Source organism: Pelodiscus sinensis, chromosome 2, assembly GCF_052426305.1.
Source record: "Pelodiscus sinensis isolate ZL-2025 chromosome 2, ASM5242630v1, whole genome shotgun sequence".
Taxonomy (NCBI): Eukaryota; Metazoa; Chordata; order Testudines; family Trionychidae; genus Pelodiscus; species Pelodiscus sinensis.
The window spans coordinates 137,644,123-137,666,012 of NC_143053.1; the positions used below are offsets into that span (position 1 = coordinate 137,644,123).

Consider the following 21,890-nt stretch of genomic DNA (forward strand, 5'->3'; position numbering starts at 1 on the left):
TTTATTAACAAGGGCTCTTAACGTGTGGAAATATGAGTCAATAGGATAGAGTCTAGGAACAGAACCTCATCTGGTGTAAATACTCATAACTCCACTGAAATCATTCAGTAGAGTTATGCCAGTTTACACTGGCCCATACTCAGTTAATTCTTTGCACATACTTTTAGTGTCTTTATAGTTGAAGAGTTTAATGTGCTTTATAGATGCACATGAATTATGATTTACAACACCCTGTGTAACAGCCAGTGTTACAGTGCCTCATTCTGTTCTCATTTTACCTCACTGTAAATCAACAGTAGCTCCACTGAGGAATGGATTTTCACTATGTAATACCAATTTAAGTGGCAGGAGAATCGAGCCCAGTATCTGTAATTTAAAAGTATACAGAAGGAAAGTGACTTGTCCAAGGTTGCACAGAGAGGCCATGGCAGAACCTAGAATGGGATCTCTTGACTCCCATTTATTTGTGTTAGCCCATGACCAGTCTTCCTTTCGCAATCACATCAGTGTCCCCAGAATTTTTTCATTGTGTGTATTTGCACGTTTATGTTAATCAAAGAAGAATTAAAAACATTCAAGGTCTTGTGACCCTGGAGGTTAAAAGTTCCACTATCAATGGAAATTGCACTTTGAGTCTCAGATTCTGCATCAATTGAAGGATCTCTGAAGCACTTGCAGCTGGAGCTACTCTCAGCAAAGAGAAAAACTGGCATTTGGGGAGAGAGTGGTGGAATAAATCTTGCACATACAAGCGTTATATCTACTGGCAGTCCAACTATAACTAGATGTATGTAACCCTTCACTGCTGAAAACTACTGCAATGTCTGTGTTGGAGAAACTTTTGGTGTTCTCTGAAGTGCCATCAGGAATTTCACCAAACTAGTATCAGGTGCCATTGAGTGTGGTACTTTACAGGAAGGAAGGGTAACATTCACTGCCATTAGAATGCTAAAAGTATTCAGTTAAGGGATGCAACAGGCAAGCAGAAAGCTGCCATTTTCCCCTGCTCAGCTGGAAGCAACTTGAACCCCAACTGTGGATACTTCATAGAGATGCCAAGACACATGCTGAGCATAAAACAAAACTTGCCATTTTCAGCCTGCATGGAACATTTAAACTACTAAAAGCTTTCAGTGTCATTAATTGATTTTAAATGGGATGGAATGGGTTTTTTAAAATGTTTGAAGAAAAATGATCATCTTCATTTTTTTTTAAAAAAGCATTGTCTCCGTTTTATAATACAAATATGCACTTCTCTGTCTATAGTGGTAGAGAAGCATTTTGCTTCTCTGTCTATGTGTGTGAATATGTGTATGAGAAAGGAGGAGGTTAAAAGCAATTGTCATGTAGAATTTCCCTTTGCTAAAAACACAACAAAAATACCCACTGGCCCACTACTGGTATTTGAAAGTTCATTTCCACAAGGATTAGAGCTGTACTTACTAGTCATATCCCAGAAAGTTTGTAACCCGCATGGTTTTAGCACATTTCAATATCCAATGTGGACAGGGATTTAAAAAAACCCACCACCCACCCTAGTAAAATCTTGGCGGGGGAGGGAAGGTCTTGCAATAAAACCTGTGTTATGAAGCACCCACCTTCTGAAGTTCTGGATAGTCTGGTTAAGGATCCTTCCACCGTATTGCTCCTAGAGACAGAGATAAGGAAGATCCCAGTGGGGCTGCATGAACCACCATTTGGGTGCCCACTCTAAAATCTTGCTGAAACTGTAGATGAAAATCTTGTCAGCAAAGCTGAATGCCTGCCTCATCCCTTTGATGGTTCTTTTTGCTCTTCACCCGGCAGTAGCCTCAATGTTATCTTGTGCTGGTCATTTCTTTCCTTTGACATCAGTAGAGTCCTGTGCAGATACAAAATTTTGTATCTGCATCCACATCTGTAGCTGCAAAAATGAGCCACGGATATCCACATCCACAGATTCCTGCAGATATAAAGCGGATATCCACGGATTTCCAGGGCTGTAGACATCAGATCTCCCCAGGGGATGGCCTGCTCCCCCTTCTGCCCTAATATGGGCTAGCAGATCTATCACTTTACAATTAGCAACATACAGCGCAGAGTGCATTGTGCCATCCCTGCTGCCATTCCCATGAGAATTGCTAAACTCAAGGGAATAGAAAGGGAAGAGATGATCAGCGCTTCTCACTGGGATGAAAGAGTTCAAAGTAATAAGAGTGGTATTCTCTCAGAACATGAGTTATTTTTTGTAAGTTAATGTTAACTAAGATGTGTACATGATGAAGCTTGATTTATAAAGTTTTCTAAGACTACTGTGTAAGATCCTGAACTGTGAGTGTGAATAAATAATAGGTAAGCTAAAGAGAATTAAACTCTTCATTGTGACAGTTCAAAGACTTTGAATTCTTAGCTCTTGTTTTATGTCTCCATGTGATTTAAGCAGTCTCATCATTTCTTATTTGGTTTAAAGTTAAGAAAAACAGTGGTTGTGCACTTGAAAACAATATTGGTTTTTAACATCCTGGTGGACTCTAGAGCAGGAAGGGTACAGCTTCCAAGTCATCTGCTGGCTGAAAACGACTGACTGGATTTAGAAAATGCTTTCTTATCATTGGCAATAAGGATTATCTGGCATTTCCTAATAATTCTTACTATTCTTTATTGACTGCCTGTTCTCCCCTATATTTTGTATATGACCCCTTGCTGTCTGCTATCAAGAGGCACAATCACTTTCTTATATGGACAAAGGCTCTCTAGCTAGCCACTCCAATGAAAACAATGGCCCTGATTTCAGACACAATGATCCACGGTTTTTCTTTTAAACGTGTGTTGTAACTTCACAGTTGGCAGACACCAACGTACTATGCAAACAACATAGAGTAAAGAGATCTGCAACCAATGCATTTAACTGTATGTTGATTATGTCTGTTCCCAGTTATCAATATTATAATTTATGGAAATCTTATAAGCAAGCATCTTCTTTGCTTTTTGCTGTTTAAAAAAGAAAAGCAGCACCATTTTTCCTCAGCAGCGTGTTCTGAAATACAGATGGTGGCAATTACTTCTCATATAGCAAAATTAGCCAAATTCAGAGGAAAATTGGAGACTTTTCACAATTATTTATATTTTTAATCAGAGTTATATCAGCCTTGCATAAAAAAATATACCTCCTCAATTGGGACTTGACCCAGCAGTCCTTCAAGTCAATGAGAGTTGGAGCAGGTCTCTGGAAAGCAATTTTTTTCAAGAGCTCATAAAGTGGTATCTTAAGAGTGGGAAGTAGATTTTGTGCCTAAGTTGGTAAACTTAACTTTAAAGTTTTGGCACAAGATTTACAGATGATAAAGGTATTACATCAGTAAATATTTTGTGGCATCTGAAATTCTATTGTAGAGTCCAATATCATATGTTTACACTACAGCACTAATTCGAACTAACTTAATTCGAATTAGTTAATTTGAACTAAGCTAATTCGAACTAGTGCATCAAGACGTAAAAACTAATTTGAATTAGCATTTTGCTAATTCGAACTAGCATGTCCACATTGAGTGGACCCTGAACCGAAGTTAAGGCTGGCCGGAACGAGTGCCGGCAGGGCATCAGGTTAGGACTTAGAGTATGGAGCTGCTGCCTCAGGCTATCCAAGGGCTGTGCTTAAAGAGACCCAACCCCCACCCCGGACAGACAGTTCTCAGGGTTCCCCGCTTGCTTGTGTAACTCGATGAGGGACAGCAAAGCAGTCCTGACTTGAAGTGCCCTGAGTGCCCACACTCGGCACAACACAGCACTTGGCCATCAGCCCGTCTGCACTTGCCGCAGGCTGCCATCCGGGAGGGTCAATCGGGGGGCTGTCAGAATCCAGGAGGCCCTGCAGGAGAGCTTCCACCCTGAGGAGCCCACAGAGCCACCCCAGTCCTCCCCATCGGGGGCTCGTGCCCCATTCCTCCCTCACCTCCTTCCACTTATGCCTCCTTAGCCCCCCCTTCCTGATGTAAAAAATAAAGGACACGTGTGTTCAAAAATAGAAACTCTCTTTATTTAATAAAACTGGGGGCGGGGGAGATTAATCTCTGGGGAGACTGGGGAAAGGAGGTGGGAGAGGGGAAGAGAGAGGGTGGGAGAGGGGAGGGGGAAACCTGGGAGGAGGGAGCTGGAAGAGGGAAGCCAGGGGAAGAAGAAGGAGGGGAAGTATAAAACTATGGTACGCCATATCTTTAGTACTATGTACAGATGTGGTCTCCTTACCTCAAAAAAGATGTTTTGGCCTTGGAAAGGGTTCAGAAAAGGACAACTGAAATGATCAGGGGTTTGGAACAGGTCCCATATGAAGAGGGGCTAAAGAGACTGGGACTTTTCAGCTTAGAAAAGAGGACACTGAGGGGGGATATGATAGTCTATAAAATCATTAGTGGTGTGGAGAGGGTGCATAAAGAAAAGTTCTTCATTAGTTTCCATAATAGAAGGACTAGAGGACACCAAATGAAATGAATGGGTAGCAGGCTTCAAACTAATAACAGAAAGTTGTTCTTCACAAAGCAAATAGTCAACCTGTGGAACTCCTTGCCGCAGGAGGCTGTGAAGGCTAGAACAATAACAGAGTTTAAAGAGAAGTTAGATAAAGTCATGGAGGTTGGGTCCATGGAGTGCTATTAGCCATGGGGTATGAATGGTGTCCCTGGCCTCTGTTTGTGGAAGGCTGGAGATGGATGGCACGAGACAAATGGCTTGGTCATTGTCTTCTATCCATTCCCTCCGGGGTAGCTGGTGTTGGCCGCTGTCGGCAGACAGGCTACTGGGCTAGATGGACCTTTGGGCTGACCCAGTACGGCTGTTCTTATGGTCTTATGTTCTAAGTTCAGGGTCGGGGGTCTCACTGGACCAACTTGATTTTCATGCAAACCTGCTCCTGGGTTTGCATGTTTGCCTTTGGTGGCCAGGCTGGCAGCTATCCTGCCCTAGACGGCCACTTTCCTGTGCCTAGTGCAGATATTGTGGACTTTGGAGGCCTCCCCCCAAACCTGGATGAGGTCCGCGATCTCCGCACTAGTCATGGAGGTTGGGTCCTTGGAGTGCTATTAGCCATGGGGTAGAAATGGTGTCCCTGGCCTCTGTTTGTGGAAGGCTGGAGATGGATGGCACGAGACAAATGGCTTGGTCATTGTCTTTGGTCCATCCCCTCCAGGGTCCCTAGTGTTGGCCGCTGTCGGCAGACAGGCTACTGGGCTAGATGGACCTTTGGTCTGACCCAGTACGGCCATTCTAAGCTCAGGGCTCAGGGTCGGGGGTCTCAGTGGACCACCTTGATTTTCGTGCACACCCGCTCCTGGGTGGCCAGGCTGGTAGCTCTCCTCCCCTAGACGGCCACTTTTCTGTGCCTAGTGTGGAGGTCGTGGATGAGATCCAGGATCTCTGCACTAGACCAGGCAGGCGCCCGCCTCTTGCGGCCCCAGGCAGGCTCCTGGGAGCTGCCAGCCTGGTCCTGGGAAGAAGCGGAGGGCTGGGTGGCAGTGGGTGGCTGGCTCATGCCATGCCAGGTGCAGGGTGTGACGTAGTGGGGGTACTTGCTGGGATGTGGTGACCTCTGCTGTCTGGAGCAAGACCCAGCAGGGAAAACCTCACTATGCAGAGGTAGTGCCAAACTTGTTGAACCAGTGGCCAGACACCCCCCATGGAGAGGAACAAAGGAAGGTGAATGCGGCCCTGGCTGGGGGGCAGGGCTGGAAGTGGGTTAGTTGGTTGGTGGCTGTCTGTGAGGATGGATGAGACAGCCTAGGGAGAGGAGCTGGAGTTTAGGGGCCCAGTCTCCCCCATCTCAAGGGGGCCTGAGGCATCCTAGCCCAGTTCCTGTAACCAGATTACATCTGTGCTGCGCTGTGCTGGAGGAGCAATAAACCACCCTCAATTCCACTGGCTGGTACAGTCTGTTTGTGCCATTTCGGGGTGCAGGAGACGGGGAACCCCCAACGTGCCGTCACACGGGGTCTGCTGGCTGGGTACTGGCAGGCTTGCACCTGGCACGGGCACCGTAGCCAGACCGTGGCGTTTTAAGGGCTCCGGAGCCAGGAGGGGGGCAGACAAGTTTCCCTGGCTTGGCCCAGAGTGGCCACCAGGCAAGGGTAGATGACCGTTTTGCGGGGCCCCGGGCAGCATAATTCCGCGGGGCCCCCCCTTTGCCACGGCGCATGCGCGGTGATGCCATGCGCATGTGCGGTGGCACCATGGCGCATGCATGGGGCTTTCTGAAGCGCGGGGCCCGGGGCGGCCGCCCCGTTCACCCTGCCCTATATCCGCCTCTGCCACCAGGGCAAGCTGGGAAGGGCTAGCCTCCAACTATTTCGAATTAAGTGGCTACACAGCCCTTAATTCGAACTAGGCGTTAGTCCTCGTAGAATGAGGTTTACCTAGTTCGAATTAACTTTGTAGTGTAGACATACCCATAGCTACTAAGAGCCATTTTAGCTCTCATTATGCTTTCATGTTAGTTTAATTGCATAAGAAAAATGTAACTTTTTAGTTTTAATGTTATGTTAGCCTATAAAGCAACTTTAGAGTCTCCAATGTTTGACTCCTGCACAAATAAAATCATTTTCATTCATATGAACCTCAGCAGCAGCTAACTTAGAAATGTTCATATTGTTAGACATTTCAGTTTCAAACACAGAGATCAACTTTTTCTGTGTACCCTGGAAAAAACAGTCCTGCAGGAAATGGGCATCATGTGATAATAAAACACTATATAGAAAATACTCTTGTTTCTCAGTTATGAACAAACAGCTGAACAGTCTGTCTTAACTAGACAAGAGGGTGTGTGAAATATTTATAACAAAATTCAAAAGGCTTGAATGTTCATCATCTAGCCATTTTACATTTTCTTGCAAAATTAAAACATTCCTTTGCAATAAACCTGTTTTGAAGAATAAAATGTTTACACTTTGGAAATAAGCAAAATATCATGATTTTGCATATTTTCACAGCTGGCTTATTTTTGTTCAGGAAAATATGAAAATTAGTAATGTGAAAAAAGGCAGAATGAAATTGCCTACAATTGTATTGAAATTATGTGTCATTTTGCACAGGAATTGAGTGTTTGTGTCTACTATTCTGGGGGTGCATTGGAGGCTGTCTATAAGGTAGGGTAATGTGCACTGTAGAGGATGTGAATTCAAAAAAGTACTAATATATTGTGCTCTGATTGGTCCATGTGGACCCAGGGGTGCATACTTAGCATACCCTAATGTGATTTAGCATAATTCTGTTAGAGAACTTTTAGGGTGCACCAGCAGGGTCTACACAGGCCAATTAATGCACAACACATCAGTGTGCTTTAAAAATCACACCCTCCCCAATACCTTTAGAGACAGTACCCTGTTGTATAGACAAATCTTGAGCACCGTCTTATATTTGGCAGCATTAAGCATACTTGGCATGCTGTAAATAGGCAGAGTAAAGCAACCTAGCCTTGGGGAACAGAGCAACCATTGGGAGCTGATATGTAATTATGGTAACTGAGTATGCATAACAATTAGTGAAAACACTAAATACAAATATTATGTACATAAAACAGACTATTGTACATATCCATGTTTTTTCACTGAAATCTGTCCCAATGTTTGATGTTGTCTTCATGCAGGATGGATGGTCCCAGTATCACTTTGTAGCCTCATCTTCAACAATAGAGAGGGATCGGCAAAGACCATACTCTTCATCACGCACACCCTCCATCTCGCCAGTGCGCATGTCTCCTAATAATCGCTCAGGTAAGACTTCCAGAACTGAAGTAAACAGAGAAGTACTCTAGTAATGTCATCTTTCCATTGTTAAGCACTGTCAGTGACATCTAGATGTATTAATAACCATGTTGGGAGCATATGGGAAACATTTTTTATTCTTATCAAGGTATCTTTGTATATGGGAATATTTTTATTTGTGTGAATGTCTTTTAGAAATTTTAAGCAAACACGTGATTCTGGATACATTTCCATTCACTATTTTCTTTGTCCACTGGCCAGTTAAAATTATCTGATTGGGAAAGTGAACGTTTTAAGGGCCGTTGTGCATTTCCTTTAGCATTAGGGAAATCCCCCTCTCAGATGCTACCAAGTAATTTGCTTTCCTACTCACAGAAACCACTAATTCATTTGCTATGTATGTTTAATAGTCTTAGCCAGATCTTCAGCTAGTGTAAATCATCACAGTTCCACCTCAGCCAATGGGTCTGCACACCAGTGATCATCAGCTGAGTACCTGGTAATGGATGTTTCTGCAGCAGGATTGACTGGAGCATGGTGCTCTGGTGGTGATTGGCTGGGCCTGGGCCCCAAACAATTTCTGCCTTTGCCCTCTCCCTGTCAGCGAGCCTACATGTCCCTACCTTAGTCATCTCTTTTCTAAACTGAACTCATATCCAAGATGTAGAGAGTTACTAGGATGGCAACAGTAAGATATGTCTGGCTGAACTATTTACACCTTTAGTGCAGAAGCAATTGCTTTGTAATGTTTGTTACTCAGCAGGAGTCTAGTCCTAATCTGCAATGTGCTGAGCTGTTTTGAAAATCTGACCAGAAGTGTCCCCCTAGGGTACTAAGCACTTTCAAAAATCTCCTTTTCTTTCAGGCTCTTAGATGGGTGCCCTTGTAAAAATCTCACCCTGATTATGAGTGTTGAGCACTTGAAAAATTTCACCCTGAGCTTTTGGTGAACACTTGTCTCAAAATATCTCCCACTTTCCAGTTTGTACAGTTCAAGGAGGGAATCTAACTGTATCTAGTACATAGGACTCTTGAAAATGCAAATGAAGCACGGGTTTACAAATCTTGCACTTCATTTGCATAATCTTGTGAGAGCACTTTTTCAAAAAAGGGTTTTTCAAAAAAGAAACCACGGTCTAGATGGGGTTCTTTTAGAAAAACCACCCTTTTTTGAAAGAACCTGTACACCTCATTTTTTCAGGAGTACGGGTTCTTTTGAAAAAAGGGGGGGGTTCAAAAGAACCCCATCTCGACTGTGGTTTCTTTTTCAAAAAACTCTTTTTCGAAAAAGCGTGCTCACACCATTATGTAAATGAAGCACGAGATTTATAAATCTGTGCTTCATTTGCATTTTCAATCAGGCTCATTTACATTCCTCTTTTGGAAGAGGAATGTAGTTTAGACGTGCCCTAAGTGAGCACAAAGATCCCAGCTAATATCCTCCGATTATATAATACTTCATCACTCATTAGGTTTCTTACTTTAGTTTTCTTTACTTTTAGTGCCCTTGAAACAGTCCAATTTTTTTTCTGTCTAAATCTATAATAATTTTGGATAAACTCTTGGAATGAAAGCCTGGCCATATTAAAGTCAATATGGAGTGTTGTCATTTACTTCAGTGGAGACAAGATTTCTGGTTTTTAATTTTTCCTCACAATTTTGAAAACTTTAGAACTAAACTCTAGGTATACCCCACTTCCAATTCTCACCCCATCAGCTGAGAAACATAAGCCAGGATTCTCTCTAATGTGCATTTATTTTGTAAGGGCCAAAGCATTTGCCTTTCTCTTCATCTATTTAAGCATGTGTCATGAGACGAAATATAATCCTTCCTCTGAAATTGCAATCTTGGAGAAAATGTATTTTGATAACAGAGTGGCTACGTCTACACTGGCCCCTTTTCCGGAAGGGGCATGTTAATTTCACCTATCGTAGTAGGGAAATCCGCGGGGGATATTTAAATATCCCCCGCGGCATTTAAATAAAAATGTCCGCCGCTTTTTTCCGGCTTTTAAAAAAGCCGGAAAAGAGCGTCTACACTGGCCCCGATCCTCCGGAAAAAGCGCCCTTTTCCGGAGGCTCTTATTCCTCTTTGAAGTAGGAATAAGAGCCTCCGGAAAAGGGCGCTTTTTCCGGAGGATCGGGGCCAGTGTAGACGCTCTTTTCCGGCTTTTTTAAAAGCCGGAAAAAAGCGGCGGACATTTTTATTTAAATGCCGCGGGGGATATTTAAATATCCCCCGCGGATTTCCCTACTACGATAGGTGAAATTAACATGCCCCTTCCGGAAAAGGGGCCAGTGTAGACGTAGCCAGTGTGTTCACTAGGCATAGGTGCTGCTCAAATGCTATCCTTGCATTTGCCCTCTCTCCTGGTCCTGGAAGAGGAGCCTAATTCTGTTCTCATCTCCCTCCCAAAACAGGATGGCTGTGTCTACACTGGGCCACTTATTCCGGAAAATCAGCCGCTTTTCCGGAATAAGCTGCGAGCTGTCTACACTGGCCCTTGAATTTCCGGAAAAGCAACGATACTCTACTGTACAAAATCAGCTGCTATTCCGGAAAAACTATTCTGCTCCCGCTCGGGCATAAGTCCTTATTCCGGAACACTGTTCCGAAAAAGGGCCAGTGTAGACAGCCCAGTAGTCTTTTCCGGAAAAAAGCCCCGATCGCGAAAATGGCGATCGGGGCTCTTTTCTGGAAAAGCGCGTCTACATTGGCCACAGACGCTTTTCCGGAAAAAGGGCTTTTCCGGAAAAGCAGCCTACCAATGTAGACGCTCCTTTTCCGGAAAAACTGAATGGAATAGTATTCTGTTTTAAGCATTTCCGGAAATTCATGCCAGTGTAGACACAGCCGATGTTTAAAGAGTGTTGGGATTTCTCCGAGTGACCTTCATGCTTAATTTTTTGACTTTACCCAGCTTGGGTCATAATTCCAGTCTCCAAAGAGAGATTCACTGAGATTCCCAAGATATTTGTAGTAAAATACAGAGTGAAAAAGGGAGATGTTGGCATAAAATGCAGAGTTTGGCAAGTAGTTGCACTGCGGTTGTTAACACAGTACCTCAAGTTAGAGGTTTCTTTCTCCTGAGTGGAGAATTGGTTAATGCAACCTCTGTGAGTTTTGCTGTATTTAAAATTATGAAACAGCAAGTAGAGCCTCAGGAAACTAATATAATAGGTATAACAGCTGGATACCATTCACCTCCCCACAGCCCCCCATGTGTGTGACAGCTATTCACTCCCAGTTGGAGTAAGTGTACATCACAGTAGCAGTTGTTTTGCCCTGAGTTTATCAGCAATCAAAAACACATTTACCACTACAGACCTTACTTCGGCCACCATGATAACACAGCAGCACTTGCTTGCCGGTAGCATCTAGGGAGACTATTGTTGACATCCTTTTAATAATGATTTAACCTTGCAAGTTCCTTGCTGGCAAATTGACTGATTTCTGGTTAGATCTGATCACACATAAAAGTGGAGCTGCCCAGAGTGAAACACATTTGTTACAACAATTCCAAACATTGGACAGTTTTTTTTTAAAAGATATTATTTTGGCTTTCCAGCCAGAGAGTAAATGAGAAAGAGTTATCTCTCTTTTTTACCCCAGCCAATGATTTCTATTATTTTTCCATAAAAGTGGCCTATTTTTTTTCCTTTCACCATTGCTCAGAGGCAGATCCCTCTATGTGTGTTCCTTCCTTTTTAAAAATTCTTAGTGCTTTTGAATAGGTGAAATTTAAAATCCTTGAAACTAGTTGGATTTGATTTTGTGTAGAACTGTTATCAGAATTTATTTTTCCTTCCAGAAGAAATTTACTTATATACAGACTTGAGGAATCTATAGCATAAAGTACTAGGGAACAGTGGAGCCCTGCAGCATCCAGAAACCTTTGTTTTGTTATATTAATTACTTTTGTCAAAACTGAGAGAGTACATTATCTCTCAGAAATATTTAATCAAACTTGTTTTATCTTTGGGAGCAAGATCCCGGAACTGGTAAGAGAGAGGTCTCAGTGGAAGGGGAAAAAAACTCTATTCTTAAATGATTTGAGGGAAATAAAAGTTTAAGAAACAAAAATTCTTTTCCAACTCCATTTCCACCTATGCACTTTTACATAGTTTTATTCCTATATATTAACAAATGTAAATGGTATTAAATTGTTGACCCTAAAGTTAATTCTTGTTTTAGTGTTAAAGTGCTTGCTTGGAGAAAAATTATGTGTTTTTACTATCTAGCAAGTGCCCCAGCCTCACCTCGGGAAATGATTAGCCTAAAAGAAAGGAAAACAGACTATGAATCAACTGGAACAAATGCTGCTTACCATGGTAATAAAGGAGAACACACTTCCAGGAAAGACACCATGACAGGTGAGATAGTGCTTACACATCACATATATAAATCGATTATGACAGACACATTCACTAGGCTTGGCTGAGTTTGCTGTAACGGTGGGAAAAGATCAACTTCTGTGATGTCTGAGTACCTCACATTTCAGGTAAAGTAAAGACTGAAAGCAAAAAGAATATTATTAAGTACAGCTCCTTATAACTTTTATGTGAATACAGAGAAGTGTATGCATTCTTGATCACTATAGTGTCATGTGAGCTGTGGCACTGCTATTTAAGTATCCTGTACTTGGGATTTTATATGTGGTTGTTAAATATATATATATATGCATGGTTTTAACCATACATTGGGGCTATGTCTACACTGGCATGATTTTCCGAAAATGCTTTTAACTGAAAAGTTTTCCATTAAAAGCATTTTTGGAAAAGCGCGTCTAGATTGGCAGGATGCTTTTCCGCAAAAGCACTTTTTGCAGAAAAGCATCCGTGGCCAATCTAGACGCGATTTTCCGCAAAAAAGCCCTAATCGCCATTTTCACGATCGGGGCTTTTTTGCGGAAAACATTACTGTGCTGTCTACACTGGCCCTTTTGCGCAAAAGTCTTTAAGAAAAAGACTTTTGCCTGAACGGGAGCAGCATAGTATTTCCGGAAAAGCACTGACAATCTTACATGAGATCGTCAGTGCTTTTCCGGAAATTCAAGCAGCCAGTGTAGACAGCTGGAAAGTTTTTCCGCAAAAGCAGATGATTTTCCGGAAAAACTTGCCAGTCTAGACACAGCCAAATAGTGCCTGGTTTTGAAGATAATAGTTATAAAATTTTGCCTGAAGGATAAAAGACTTATAAGTATGACTCCATACTTATTGCCATATCACATCATATTGTCAGAAAAATCTCTCTCCTAAATGCAATATTTTTATACTTTTTTTAATAAGTAGGTTTTATTTGTTCTGTTACATGTTCCTCTTCTTTTAAATGGAAGTGTGTAAATCTGACTTGTACTGGCCATCACAGTGTTTGAAATCATGCTTTTGGCAGAACATTTTGGTTGGATGGTCTCTAGTGACTGCTTTGTGAAACGTTTCCTTGCTTTCTAGGAGCATATATTTTCCACACTAGTTATTATTTTGACTTTACTAGAATTATGCATTGTTCTTTATATTCTCACAGCCCTTCCCATTCAGCTGTAGTATTTGTCTCTGCCCAATCTGAAGCTTATGTACAAGACTTTGAAATGAGCGGTCAGAGTTCATTTAATTAGCCCACCAATTTCGCATTTCAGTAATTACAAGAATTTGCACACTTTATCTAACTCTGCCAAGTCATCAGTTCTTCAACGGCCTTCATGGAAAATATTTTGTGTTTCTCATCTCATCAATATTAAGTAAGCTTATGTAAAGGTTTTGGACAAGGACTATATTTTTGTTATGTATGTACAATGTCTATCACAATGGTGGCCTGTGCTCCAGGTGCCAGCTAGCTCAACGCATGTAGTAGTACATGCCAACAATCAGGAGTGGCTCTGTAGTTTGTAACCTCTAATCTAACTACAGAATGGCTCTGTGGAGATGTCATGATGCCTGGGTATTGTCTCCCCCTCCCCCCCCCCCCACACACACATTCCGTTTGTGGAAAACCAAAACTGGATTGTCTGTTACGTTCTAAAAGTAGCTTGGGACACCACCAGCATGCTGATTGAGTACCAAGCCTCCTGTGCTGAACCATATTTGGTAATCAAAACCCTACATGTTATCATCTGCATTTACATGGAGGAGCAACATGCGAGAAGATTTATTAACATGAAATCTAAGAAGTGACCTAAGATATGGGACAACAGTGACATAGATTTTGCTCACCGATAAGAGCCTGGGAATCTTCACACCTGCCTCTGGCCTTAGGAGACAATTCTGCAGGCAATTACATGAAGAAGCACCAAAGAGGAAGCCATTCGTTCAAGCAAGGTATTGTAGTTGACATTAATTTTCAGTATCTGGGATGTTGGAGAATGACTTACAATTACACTAAACAGAGTTGTTCTACCCTATCCTGCCATGACATTGCTGCCATTCACCTTTCCTGTCACCAAAACAGACACATTGTAAAAGTCATTATCAACATGATTGTGGAGGATAGGTCTGTGTTCAGCTATTGTTACACTTTGTCAGGACCTTGGATACATCCGTGAAGATGGCTTGTCAGGATCCAGTTTGGCAGTAGGGAAGGACAAGGGATATGGTTCCCTTTTAAAATTATATTAAGTAAGAATGATCATAGGTGAGGGCATTTTTGGCAGTTAATGACACATCTTTCACATTGTCTCTCCCTACCTCATAGAATCATAGAAGACTAGAACTGGAAGGGACCTTGAGAGGTCATCAAGTCCAGTCCCCTGTCTTCATGGATCAGCCCTGACAGATCTCCAGCGATGCAGATTCCACAACCTAGGCAATTTATTCTAGTGTTTAACCACCCTGACAGTTAGGAAGTTTTTCCTAATGTCCAACCTAAACCTCCCTTGCTGCAGTTTAAGCCCATGGCTTCTTGTCCTTTCCTCAGAGGCCAAGGAAAACAATTTCCCCCTCTCCTCCCTGAGACACTCTTTTCGATTTTCAAAAACTGCTATCATGTCCCCTCTCAGTTTTCTCTTTTCCAAAGTAAAAAAGCCCAATTTGTTCAGTCTTGCCTCATAGCTCTTCTGTAAATCCATGGTCATTTCTCTTTCATTTCTTCACCTCATCACTCTCTCCTTTTTACCGCAGTATATCTGGCCTCTTTCATTCTTTACTTCACTCATTTTCCCCCCCCCCTTTTTTTTTTTGCTGTTTAGGGATTGGAAGTTGGTACTTCCCAAGCCATTTTGTTCCATTTTGAGTTCTATTTCCTGTTGTCCCATTCCTCCCTCTCCCATTATAACTGCTATTTTGTTGGGTTCTTTGTAATAAAGTGGGGGGTTATTTGTTGTTGGATTCCTTATACAGTAAAACTCCAGTGGTCCGGCATCTGATGGTCCGGCACTCCTGATGATCCGGCACCATCTGGAACCCGGAAGTGCTCTGGGCAGCTGGACAATTGGAGCTGCTCTGCCCCCGGCTTCCCCGATTCAGCCGCTGATGAAACTGACCAGCGGCTGACTCGGGGAAGCTGGGGGCGGAGCAGCTGCGGTGCTGCCAGGTTGGTCCCATAGTGCTGCCCCTCAGCACTGCGGGGCCAACCTGGCAGCACCCCAGCTGCTCTGCCCCAGACTTCCTCAAGTCAGCCACTGCTGCAACTGACCAGCGGCTGACTCCGGGAAGCCAGGGGCAGAGCAGCTGGGGTACTCTGCCTCGTGCTTCCCGGAGTCAGCCGCTGGTCAGTTTCAGCAGTGGCTGACTTGGGGAAGTCTGGAGCCGAGCAGCTGGGGTGCTGCCAAGTTGGTTCCGCAGTGCGGAGGGGCTCATCCCCCCACTCCACCCCAGACTCCTCATAGCCCCCCCTTCTGATAGTCCGGCATATCTGATAATCCTGCACCCCCTGGGTCCTAAAGGTGCCGGATTATCGGAAGTTTACTGTAATAAACTTTAAGCCATCCGCCCTACTGCCCAGCAACTCCGTTCTTTCTGAGAGATAAGCAACAACATCAAATTCAAAGGCTTTGCCGTAGTTCCCAGTACTGTATATGCACTATGTAATTGAAACTGAAGTTCATGAATCACATTATCTTTTTCAGAGTGCCAAATCTCAACTCTGTACAGTTGGTCTGACATCAAATGAAGAGCCATTTGAGGAAAGCAAATAACTAAATGAAGTGAATGTCTACTAGTATGTATCGACTGTTGACTGTAACAAATGTGCAAATCACCTTTACAAAGCATTTGTCAGTTGTGACAGAGAAACAAGAAATGGCAACAAATATGGAAAGAAGCCAGGTGAACTGTCCAAGAATATCTTAATAAAAATTATATAAAATCAATCTTTGTGGGTGTTTTGTGAGATATTTTGTTGTACTAGGCTATTCTTCTGTGTTTACTTCCTGTAATAAGGTATAAGGATTTCCTCACTGCTGCAGCACATACATATAGCTTTGCATATCCATCAATGAAATGTAGTCAGTACATGGATGAGTTATAAAGGATCATGTGGAGTTTAGAGAAATATTTTGGCAAATTGGAGCTCTGATGCATAGATTTCCTCTCATTCTGTGGCACAGTGAAAAAATTCACAGTGCAAGACAGGAAGGCAATTCTCCCACCTACTTAAAACTATTCCTGGTTTTATAAAACCATTCCAATGTTACAGCCCCAGAAACTGAACTGTTTAATGCTAATTGATAGGGTTTGGGTTTTTTAAATAGTCCGGCCACAAAGAGAATATGTGGCAAGGTCTGTGAAGCCTGCAAAAAAGGGTGAACAAGCTATCAGAGAAACTATTCAGAAGAAGGTACCAAAATCTTTATTAATGAATGAGGCTATGTCTACACTGCAGGCTTCTTTCGGAAGAAGCTTTTCCGGAAGAGATCTTCTGGAAAAACTTCTTCCGAAAGAGAGCATCCATACTGCAAAAGCGCATTGAAAAAGCCTTCTGCTTTTTCAAAAGATCGCATCCATACTGAATGGACTCTATCTCGCATTTAAGCTGTGATTGCTATGGATGGAATGGCCACCAGGGCATCTGTGCTTTTTCCTCTTTCCTCTTCTTTCAAAAGAACTCCCTCTTCCCCGTCCACACCCACCTTTTTCCAAAAGGGTTCCTCCTGGAATGAGTATTACCAATGTCAGAAAAACCCCTCTGTTCTTTTGATTTTCTTTCAGAAAAAAACGATTGCAGTGTGGACGTAATTGAAGGTTTTTTTGAAAAACGGCAGTTTTTCCAAAAAAACCTCTGTAGTGTAGGCTTACCCTTTAAGCAGCTCTGAAATACCATTTGTTTCCTGAGGACAGCCAACAGAAACAGACAAACAACACGGCTTCTCTCTCTGCTTTTATAATGCCTTGATACATTTACAGGTCATCATACAACAAACATTCTTTTGAGTACGGTAAAAAAGTAATAAATTTAAAAAAACCCAAAACTATCCTGTTCTTTAGAAATGTGTGGTGGATACCATAAATAAATGCCATAGCTGGACTCCCAGCCATTTCCATTCCTGATCAGGGAAAACAAGGTTTTAATATGCTTTCCTGGGATTTGTGTTCTGAAGATCATTTTCTTTTGCTTTGTGATTTCTCCTGTTGAACAGATATTATGCATCACTGTCTGTGTCCTATATCAACCACTCCAGGAGTTTACTTTTAAGTTCACTTTAAAGAATGTCCCTTTCCCTTGAATGTCAGTATTCAGGCTCAGTCCTCTAATAGGCTACAGCCATTCCCGGTGCTTGGAAAATGCATTTTGAATACCAACAGGAGGACATGCAAGCGGAATATCTTTCTCTAGCCATTGCCAAATTAACTTTTACCATCAAACTGTCATATAAATGGGTCATCCCTTTATGTCAAGGTTACATCTTACGTCATGTAGAAACTGGCGGTAACAAGAAACCAAGAGACACCCACCACACCCACTAGCTGGTATTTATATAGCATACAAATGTTTAGCTTTCCTGCTCTGAGCACTCTTTTGGAAGAGGCACTACGCTAGATGTAACAGAAGAAGCAGAACATGCAGTACAAGGGGTGGATGACTGGCTATAACTGCTTTATCTTTCCTTTCTTGCTGACTATCACACTATGCTCACAAGATCATTAGGCTAGTGACTTCTTGTTTCAAAGTACTATAAATGTGTCCAGAGTCAGCAGTTTTTGGAACATGAAACTTGACTGTTAATCTTAAACCATGAATCAAGTAAGTGAACTAAGATATATGGGAAGGCGTAGGTCAGTGATATCTTTGTCACATAAATATCTAGCTACATCCTTTTCAAAGCTGGCCTTAAGGTTATCAGTGTGTTCTTCACAGAAGACTGGCTAGGAGAATTATTTGTCTGCTGACTGTTCATAATATAATGCTTGGCATCTTATACAATAATATTGATGGTTTAGATATATATAGCATCCTTCACAGCTGGTGACCACAGAGTTCTTCATAAACTGTATTGGTCTATTATGGTGGCCCTTAAAAACTTCCCAGTTTTACCTTATATAAATGGATCTTTAGCACCTATAATAGTCCCATGTATTTACCTATTGTTACTACAGGAAATAAAGACATGCTGTAATTCAGCTCATCAATGAAATGCAGCCACCTCTGAGGTGTAATGTGGCAGCTCCTATTTCCATATTCATAACTCCTGTCTCGGTCTCTATGACCACTGTACTTCTTTCTATCCTTCTATGACTTTCCTCCCTGCCCTTTCCCCATTTCTTAAACTCACTTCTTTCTTCATCCTCCCTCTCTCACCCTGTACATTTTATATGTCTTAACATGTATACAATATCTCAGCAAGGGATGGGCCCAAACTCCAGAATGTGAATCAAGTCATCCCTCGCTCTCACTTTCACTTGTCCTCACCCTCTGTTGCTCTTGACATCAATAGCCAGCTGTTCATCCAGGCAGAATTTTAAACTGACTCAAGAGATTAAATATTCTCAACTTCTCCCCTAAACTAGGTCAAGTTTCTGCTTTGAAAACGCTTGGCATTCCCGAACTCTTAATGTGCCATTTTTGCTTTAATTATGTTATTCTAGCAGATGTGCCCAGCATTGCTTGGGTTTGCAAGTAATTATTTTTTTTAAATAAAGGAAAAATGTACATGCTTGATTTAAGTGATTGTAGTTTTTTAAAAATGAAGGAAAATGAAGACTGGAGTGAGGGTTCAGGGGTAGGAAGAGGCAGGGGGTGGGTGGCTTATGGCAGAGGATTGGGAGGTGTTGGGAACTCAAGGCAGGGGGAGGGGGCCTTAGGGCATGGAAAAAAGCTGGGGTGCAGAAATCAAGGCAGGCAGGAGGTGCAGGGCTCAGGGCAGGGGAGGTGGTGGCAAAGGTGGTGCTGCTCCAGCAGCGGCTCCTTCTGGGAGGCTATGGCAGTGCTCCCCAGCCAGCGGCTCCTCCGGGGAAGAGGGGATCCAGATCCGTGCACTTGTTGGATGGAAGTTGGGGTCTGCAGGCCAGCCATGGCCTCCAGCGCCCCCCCCCCCCCCCACCTCCAGACTACTGCTGGCACCTGAGCCTGCAGCTGCTCCGGGGAGGGGTGTGCCTTGTTTGGGGCAGAACTTTCCCATCCTGCAGCCTGTTGGGAAGGAGGGCAGCTCCAGGTTTGGCATCGGTAGACTCCTTACCAGTGTGATGGCAGGCAAGGTTGCAGAGTCCCAGCCCCTGCAGTTTAGGAGGAGTCCTTGAACAAACAGACTCACGTATGCACAGTCAAATGCACTCTTAGGAAACATCTACACTGCATGCTTATTTTGAAATAAGCTATTCCGGAAGAAATACTTCTAAATAGCTTATTTCAAAATAGCACTTCTACACTACCAGGACTCCTCAAAATTAGTCCGAGGCAGGCTTCCCTAATGTGGATGTGTTACCACAATTTAGAGCCCCAGGAGGGACTGAGGAGTAATTACTTTGAATGGCCCTGGGGAGGAACTATTTCAAAATAGCCGCAGTGGAGCATCCACAGTCCTCCTATTTCGAAATAGCTATTTTGGAATAGGCATTATTCCTCATGGAATGAGGGTTACAGATGTCAGAATAAACCATCCGTTATTTCAAATTCATTTCGAACTAACGGAATTGCTGTGTAGACACTTGTATTGTTATTTCAGCATAACATCCATGATTCCAAAATAACACTGCTATGTAGACGCATAGATAGATAGATAGATAGATAGATAGATAGATAGATAGATAGATAGATAGATAGATAGATAGATAGATAGATAGATAGATAGATAGATAGATAGATAGGACTCTTTACAGTGTGTGGGTTTTTTTACATTTTATAATATGAATTTGTGATTTGCATAATATCTTTGTTACAGATTCTCTCAGCAAATGTATTCTGTTATTCTGCAATGTGTCCATACACCTCATGCACATGATATTTTCTTTTGGGGGGAGGAGTGGGGAGTTTCCTGAACAGCAGTGTCTGTAGAGGTCATTTATGCATTCTGTAGCTCTTTGTGCTGCTATATGAAGGCATAAAGTCCATGATTCTCTGTTCCATTTTACCACCCATGGTAATGAGATGGAACCTGTCAAACTTCGGACACACAATTTAGCTTTGGCTAAGTTTCTTCAAGCTGTTCATAAAACCTTCATAACGCTTCTGATTTCTGTGAGCTTCAACACCCCACATGATACCAACCTCTCTAGATTGCGTATTTATATCACATTCCATGCACCGGTCCTCTAGACACGCCTCTTGTACCAGGCTTGGATTTAAAATCTGTGGGTTTAAAGCCATGTCTATCCTGTGACTGACAACTCCATTGATGGATGGTCACAGCAGGTGCCTCTTCTATATAAGGGTATGGCTATACTAGCCACCCTAGTTCGAACTAGGGTGGCTAATGTAGTCATTCAAACTTGCAAATGAATCCCAGGATTTAAATATCCCGGGCTTCATTTGCATGTTCCCGGGTGCCACCATTTTTAAATGCCCGGTAATTCGGACTCCCTGCCCGCGGCTACACATGGCACAGGCTAGGTAGTTCAAACTAAAGCCCCTAATTTGGACTACCGTTACTCCTCATTGCACCATCTAGACCCTGCCTGGATGGTGGCTGGAGGTGAGACAGGAGCCATAAACTCATCCCGGTGGTGGAGGAGCATAGTCCCAGTCAAGTAGCTAAGCCGTTTGGCCCTGGCATGCAAAGGAAGGGCTGGGTTAAGAATTGTGAAGGGGAAAGCCAGGCTAAAGGGCAAGAACAAGGTGGATACTGATAGTTAAAGGCCTTTTTGGGTTGGATAGGTCAGCTAGTTCGTTCCCCTCCATCGCAGCAAGGCAGAGTTAGCTACGTCTACTCTACACAGGGAAGGAGGAGTTAACAGTAGTCCGAATTAGGGGCTTTAGTTCGAACTACCTAGACCGTGCCGCGTGTAGCCGTGGACAATGAGTCCGAACTACCGGGCATTTAAAAATGGTGGCGCCCAGGAACATGCAAATAAAGCCCGGGATATTTTAATCCCGGGCTTCATTTGCAAGTTCAAATGACTGCATTAGCCACCCTAGTTCTAACTAGGGTAGCCATACCCTAAGAGAGCCCCTCATGTAAATGTTCAGTGTGCCTTTCATTCACCATACTAACACATTAATTGTGAAACACCGCAGTTAAAGCTGTTCCAGGTGATGAAATCTATGAAGCTCTTTTGAGATCCTAAGGAAACAGATACCTGGATCTGAGTAAATGGACAAGCCAACTTCATTCAGCTAACTGTCTAGCAGGCAAGTGACTCCAAAGACCAGAGCAGAAGAGATGGTGAAGAGGAAAGATCTGGCATTTGCACAGCACTTGTACCTCAAGAGCAGCAGCAGCAAAGCCATTGCTAACACCTATTGTACCAAAAGTCAGCCCTAAGAGGGGCCGCCTGATCTGAAAGGCAGAGACTCCAGGTGACGCTTAGTGCCCTGTAAAGACAGACCAAATAAAGCCTCAGGGTACAGTCACCAAGACCCACATGGTTTTGAATTATTCTGGTAAAAAAGAGCATCCTCAGAAGAAGGAAAGACTTCTGTGCTGACATATCCCTTATTGTCAATGTCTACAGGCAATGACAATGCTCTAGGACCATCGTCAGCAGTCAGACACCTAACAGTACTGGTGCAAAGCCTCGTATTGAAAGCCCCACGTACTTCAGCATCACTCACCTCTGTCACAGCACATACATTCTCAG

At 43.0% G+C, this 21,890-nt stretch overlaps 1 protein-coding gene across 4 annotated transcripts in view; it reads left to right on the forward strand.

The window, feature by feature from the left end:
* The window catches only part of CTNND2 (catenin delta 2), a 1,059,017-nt gene that overhangs the window by 1,027,097 nt on the left and 10,030 nt on the right, over positions 1 to 21,890 (forward strand). For all 4 annotated transcript variants that reach the window (XM_006120137.5, XM_006120139.5, XM_075921467.2 and 1 more), the window contains 2 exons: positions 7,610 to 7,736; positions 11,970 to 12,101. In XM_006120137.5, coding sequence (XP_006120199.1) covers positions 7,610 to 7,736; positions 11,970 to 12,101 — 259 coding nt within the window. The remainder of the gene's footprint in view (positions 1 to 7,609; positions 7,737 to 11,969; positions 12,102 to 21,890) is intronic.